The sequence below is a fragment of the Camellia sinensis genome, chromosome 10 (assembly GCF_055761805.1).
Source record: "Camellia sinensis isolate YWXY chromosome 10, ASM5576180v1, whole genome shotgun sequence".
NCBI classification, from domain to species: domain Eukaryota; kingdom Viridiplantae; phylum Streptophyta; class Magnoliopsida; order Ericales; family Theaceae; genus Camellia; species Camellia sinensis.
Genome location: NC_138970.1, coordinates 66777746 through 66782471, shown reverse-complemented (window position 1 = coordinate 66782471; position 4726 = coordinate 66777746). Strand labels below are relative to the sequence as shown.

The 4726-nt window shown below is 35.9% G+C and overlaps 1 protein-coding gene across 1 annotated transcript; it reads right to left on the bottom strand.

Moving 5' to 3' along the window:
* Nucleotides 1-948: 948 nt before the first annotated feature.
* LOC114310384 (syntaxin-71) lies at nucleotides 949-4034 on the bottom strand. Its single transcript, XM_082891570.1, has 7 exons — nucleotides 3806-4034; nucleotides 3572-3695; nucleotides 1872-2033; nucleotides 1677-1762; nucleotides 1447-1515; nucleotides 1320-1364; nucleotides 949-1234 (listed from the first exon to the last, which is right to left on the bottom strand). The coding sequence occupies exons 1-7, from the start codon at nucleotides 3962-3964 to the stop codon at nucleotides 1142-1144; spliced, it is 738 nt and encodes a 245-aa protein (XP_082747696.1). The 5' UTR covers nucleotides 3965-4034; the 3' UTR covers nucleotides 949-1141.
* Between the last annotated feature and the right edge of the window lie 692 nt (nucleotides 4035-4726).

The following is a 4726-nucleotide window of genomic DNA, read 5'->3' as shown; positions in this document are numbered from 1 at the left end:
AGAAATTAAAACCACAAGGAGATTTCTATGAAAAAATAATGCAGAACAAATTTTTATTGTAAATCAACTAAATAAAATCCTGAACTATTGCTCTTTAGTACCAGCACAAATTCATTTTTTTCACATTCAACTGGGCCAATCCCTAGCTTAATCCTAACAGCAAATATCCTAGACTTTAATTGCAGATTTTTCAAGATTGGTTTTTATAGGAGTTTCACTTAATGCTACCCTAGACTACAAATTCATCCAATTTTGGTTCTTCCCTTTATAGGTTGCACAAATACCATAAGTGGTGTTTACAGGAGTCACAACATTAATCATATGCATAGAAATATAATACCTTAAATTAAGGAGACAAAATGAAAGCTGGAACAAATATACATTATTAATATAGAAATGTCTGATGTACCGAAAGTTTTTTTTGAAAGACAGGTACAAAAATAGTAGTCAAAAGTATGAGCAAAGACATACACACACCAGGAAAACAAATCATCTCCAAAATAAGCACGTAACAAGGCCTCAATCAACGCAAAACAATACCAGACCAAGCCAATATCACGAGCAGAAACAGTAGCCCATCAATCATCTTAATTCTTCAATACACTACAGGTACAACCACCATCAGAATGACTGCTTAAAATACTAAACCGAAAGAGAAGGAAATTTGAAAAATCAAATGTTGAGCAAACAATCAAATTTCAGCCCAGACAAGTATGAGAATCAATCTGATGATTGTTATTTCATTGAAATGCACTAAGGTAGTGAAAAGAAAGAGATTAACAGGAGAAACTGAATCAAGCATGAAGAAGATCCAACCAGAATAACCATGCCCTCAGCTTTAGTTTATAAGTTCAATTATAGGCTTCTAACTATAAGTTCACCAATGCATGAAATTATTTTTTAGAGTCCATTAAGCATGTCAGCTATTACCAAGAATTAGATAAAACATTTTCTTTCCATTTTTTAGAGAAAGTGAAACTTGTATATATAGGCTGCAATCCCAAGAATTATGCACAACAGTATAATAGCAATACAGAAATTTCGACTGGACCTCAGTTGAAACAAATCAAAACTTTCTGTCAAATCCAGTAAAGAGATCTACGACATAGCACAGCTCTGCAGCACACAAAGTGATGCAAATCTACAGAAAATACAATGGCAGCTCAATCACCTGGTTAACAGTATCCTTTAGTCTCACATTGGTGTTCTTAAGGTCAGATGCTGCCTTGTCGACCTGTAGGATGTGAAGAAATACACCATTAAAAATTTAAGAATACTCATAGCTTCAGATATTACCAGGACAGGACAAGTTCTCAAACCTTAGTGTCAATCTCATCCATTAAAGGACCTTGCCGATCCATTTCCTATATGAATTGCAAAGTCATAAATTAATGTACACAAAATGGGACAAAGCAACAGATACAAATGCACAAGGCAGCAGCAAACCTCATTCAAACCATGGGCCATGTTTTTCAATGTATCCAAACCTTCAGATATCACTTCCAATCCTTGGTCCTGTGTGAACAAAACACATTATTTTTATTTTTTATTTGGAATCAATAGAACAATGAATGCAGAAACCACAGAAGAACAAATCCTCATTAGAAAGAAAAAAATCATATTTCCCTCCAATTAAAAAAAGAAAGGTATTCAACTCTAAAGAATTACATGCCTACCTGCTTCATTTTCCGCATTTCATATTCTTGCCTGAATTGGCTGGACTCTTCTGTTTGCTGGAAGTATTCACTGTTGAACAGTCCATCTATGATCCAAATAAAACAAATAATTGAACAACAAATCTCAAGTAAGAGCCTCCCAGAAAAAAGAAAAAAGGAGGGAAAAAAAAGAGTAGAATAAAGGCAACCAATCACCTGAATCAAACTTGATTTCTATGTGGGAAGCTGAACCTGTCCAGCCTCCAGATTGTTTGGGAGCAGCTGCAGTCCCATCTGGTATGGCTTGAATCCTATCTGGCAGAGCAAGGACCAAATCATTACAGGCAGCAAGTTCTTCTGTCAAAAGCCCCTTAACCTGAAAGTAAGATTTATTATTGATGCAACATCTATCAAATGGTTAAACAAATCTAATAGGCTTTAGAAGCTTAAGACAAAGGCCATGGGTACCACGGTTATCAAGATGCTTTTGCAGTCAAAAGGAAGGGGCCCATGGAAGTTTTGAAAGTCTCCAATTATAATAATATGAAGTTTGTTTGGAAGTATCTGGACAGATTTACATGTAATTTAAATCCCAAGGAGTTGGCCGAGTAGTAAACACTTGAGGATAATTTATTAGGTTCTAAGGGTCGAGTTGAGCATATTTTAGTAGTTTTCAGTTTTTCTAAACACAAGTCATGAGGGTCGCCAATGAGCCGTATTATGGTTGAAGTTATGTTTTTGGGTCTTTCCTATAGTTTTCAGTTGGTTTACAATATTTTAATCAATAAGGTTTATCATTCTTATTTGTGAGTCAAAATTCATAATGGATATACGAGAAATATAGCATCCTACAAATACCAGTATGTTTGGTTTCAATTTTCTGAATACAGCTTTTTGAAATTGAGTTTTTTGTTTTTCGTATTTTTTTATTTTTAGTGAATATTTTTAAAATTTTAAGTAATTTTTTTACTTTTTTAGATGCACCTTACTTAGATGTATCTAAAATAGTAAAATATTTGTGAAAAAATATTTTAAAAAATTAATAAATACACAAAAATACGAAAATGTACTGAATTTTCGTATTTTTTTGAATTTTTTGGTATTAATTTTCTTCACAAATATTATACTTTTTAAGTGTATTTATGTTAGGTGTATTTAATTTTTTTTTAAAAAATGCTTAAAATATTAAAAAAATTCATTGAAAACATTAAAATACGAAAAATAAAAAAGTAGAATTTTCTGAAAATTATTTTCTGAAAACTAGAACCAAACAAGCTGGTTTTTTTTTTTGGATAAATAATCAAACCATATTAAGGGGTTGTTTGGGATGACCTAAATAAGCGCACTTTTTGTCTTTTTACGAAAAGATGTGCAGAAAAGTAGAGAGATGATGTGATGGAAAAAAGATAAAAAAATGTGTACTTATTTAGGATAGCCAAACTTGGCCTAAAATTCTACAAATACCTATTGTAATTCCTCAATTCAATGGAGTTGAGCTCTAGAGAATTGGAGATTATATTATATATTTTTTGTGTTTTGCTTCACCCTTATCGGGGTAAGCTTTTCTTGCTTCCTCTACTTTTCTTTTTCCTTCTCCTTATTTTCACAAAAACTTAAGTTAGCATTCACAGTCCTCGAAATGGATATTTCAACCCCAAAACCCTAACAAATCAAGCTTAAAAAATTCAACAAGCTGTCACTTTTGAAACCCAACCAAATTTAGAACATTCTAACATAAACTTAGAATCATAAGTTCCCCTAAACTGTTGAACAATCAGCTGAAGTCAACCTCAGTTCTATGATTTCAAAAATATCACATAGCCGCAAAATTCAAATTCAATAAAGTCAAAGTAAATTATCAAATTATACATTTCTACTATAAAATCAACAGAATAATTTCAAAGAGATCGAACCTTTTTTTATAGCTAATCTCTCCAATTTAGGGACTTCCTCAAGCAACCGAGCTTTGGTGCGTCGAATCTCGGCATTGAAAGTAACCGCAGAGACCCTACTTTTCTCGCTTGATGCCGCCTCCGCTTTCTACAAAATCAAAAAATCAAAACCTCCAACTGCAAAAATAAAAAAATAAAATAAAATAAAAATAAAAATTCAAACGCAAGCCCTACGAAAAAGAACTTTTTGAGATAGACCTGAAGAGCGGCGTCGATGTCGAAGTCGACGGCGGAGTAGAGGCGGGCGAAGGCATCGTCGGCGGCGGAGAGGTTGAGATGTTTCTGCTTGTCGAAGTCGTACTTGTCGTATTTCTCGCAGATCGCGTCGACTCTCGTTAGGATTTCAATCACACTCATCTATCTGGTTTCTCTTTTTGACTTGTGCTTCTCTCTCTCGATGTTTTTGTTTACTAGTTTATGGATTGTTAACCCAGGGTGAGTGGCAACTTAGGGTGAGTGGCAACTTGGTAACGGCCTGGGGTTTAAGTCCCAAGTCCTGGGTTCAACTCCCTTTTTGGCTAATCTCTTGGGCGTAAACCCCAGGTCCTGGGTTCAACTCCCCTTTTAGCTAATCTTTTGGCTAATCTCTTGGGCGTAAACCCCAGGTCCTGGGTTCAACTCTCCTTTTAGCTAATCTCTTGGGCGTAGCATAGTTGATTAGGAGGTTAACCTCAAGGATGTCTTATCAGCTACTTGGTGTGGGTTTAGGAGGTTAACCTTGACTTAAGCGGAGCTTGCCTTGGGAGGTCGGGACAAGTTTTCAGGTTATAGTCTCTTACTCGGAACGGACAACAAGACAGGACACCCTGGTGGGACAAGTTTCCAGGTTATAGTCTCTTACTCGGAACCGATTCTCTCCCGCTGTGCGAGTCTTGACTTAAGCGGAGCTTGCCTTGGGAGGTCGGGACAAGTTTCCAGGTTATAGTCTCTTACTCGGAACGGACAACAGGACAGGACACCCTGGTGGGACAAGTTTCCAGGTTATAGTCTCTTACTCGGAACGCCTTGGGAGGTCGGGACAAGTTTCCAGGTTATAGTCTCTTACTCAGAACGGACAACAGGACAGGACACCCTGGTGGGACAAGTTTCCAGGTTATAGTCTCTTACTCGGAACGGACA

Excerpts from the sequence above, each read along its gene's own strand:
- LOC114310384 (XM_082891570.1), bottom strand. The coding sequence starts at position 3,964 with ATGAGTGTGATTGAAATCCTAACGAGAGTCGACGCGATCTGCGAGAAA. Across the intron at positions 1,365-1,446 it reads TGGCCCATGGTTTGAATGAG|GAAATGGATCGGCAAGGTCC; the intron begins GTTTGCTGCTGC and ends CAATTCATATAG. Across the intron at positions 1,235-1,319 it reads TGGATGAGATTGACACTAAG|GTCGACAAGGCAGCATCTGA; the intron begins GTTTGAGAACTT and ends CACATCCTACAG.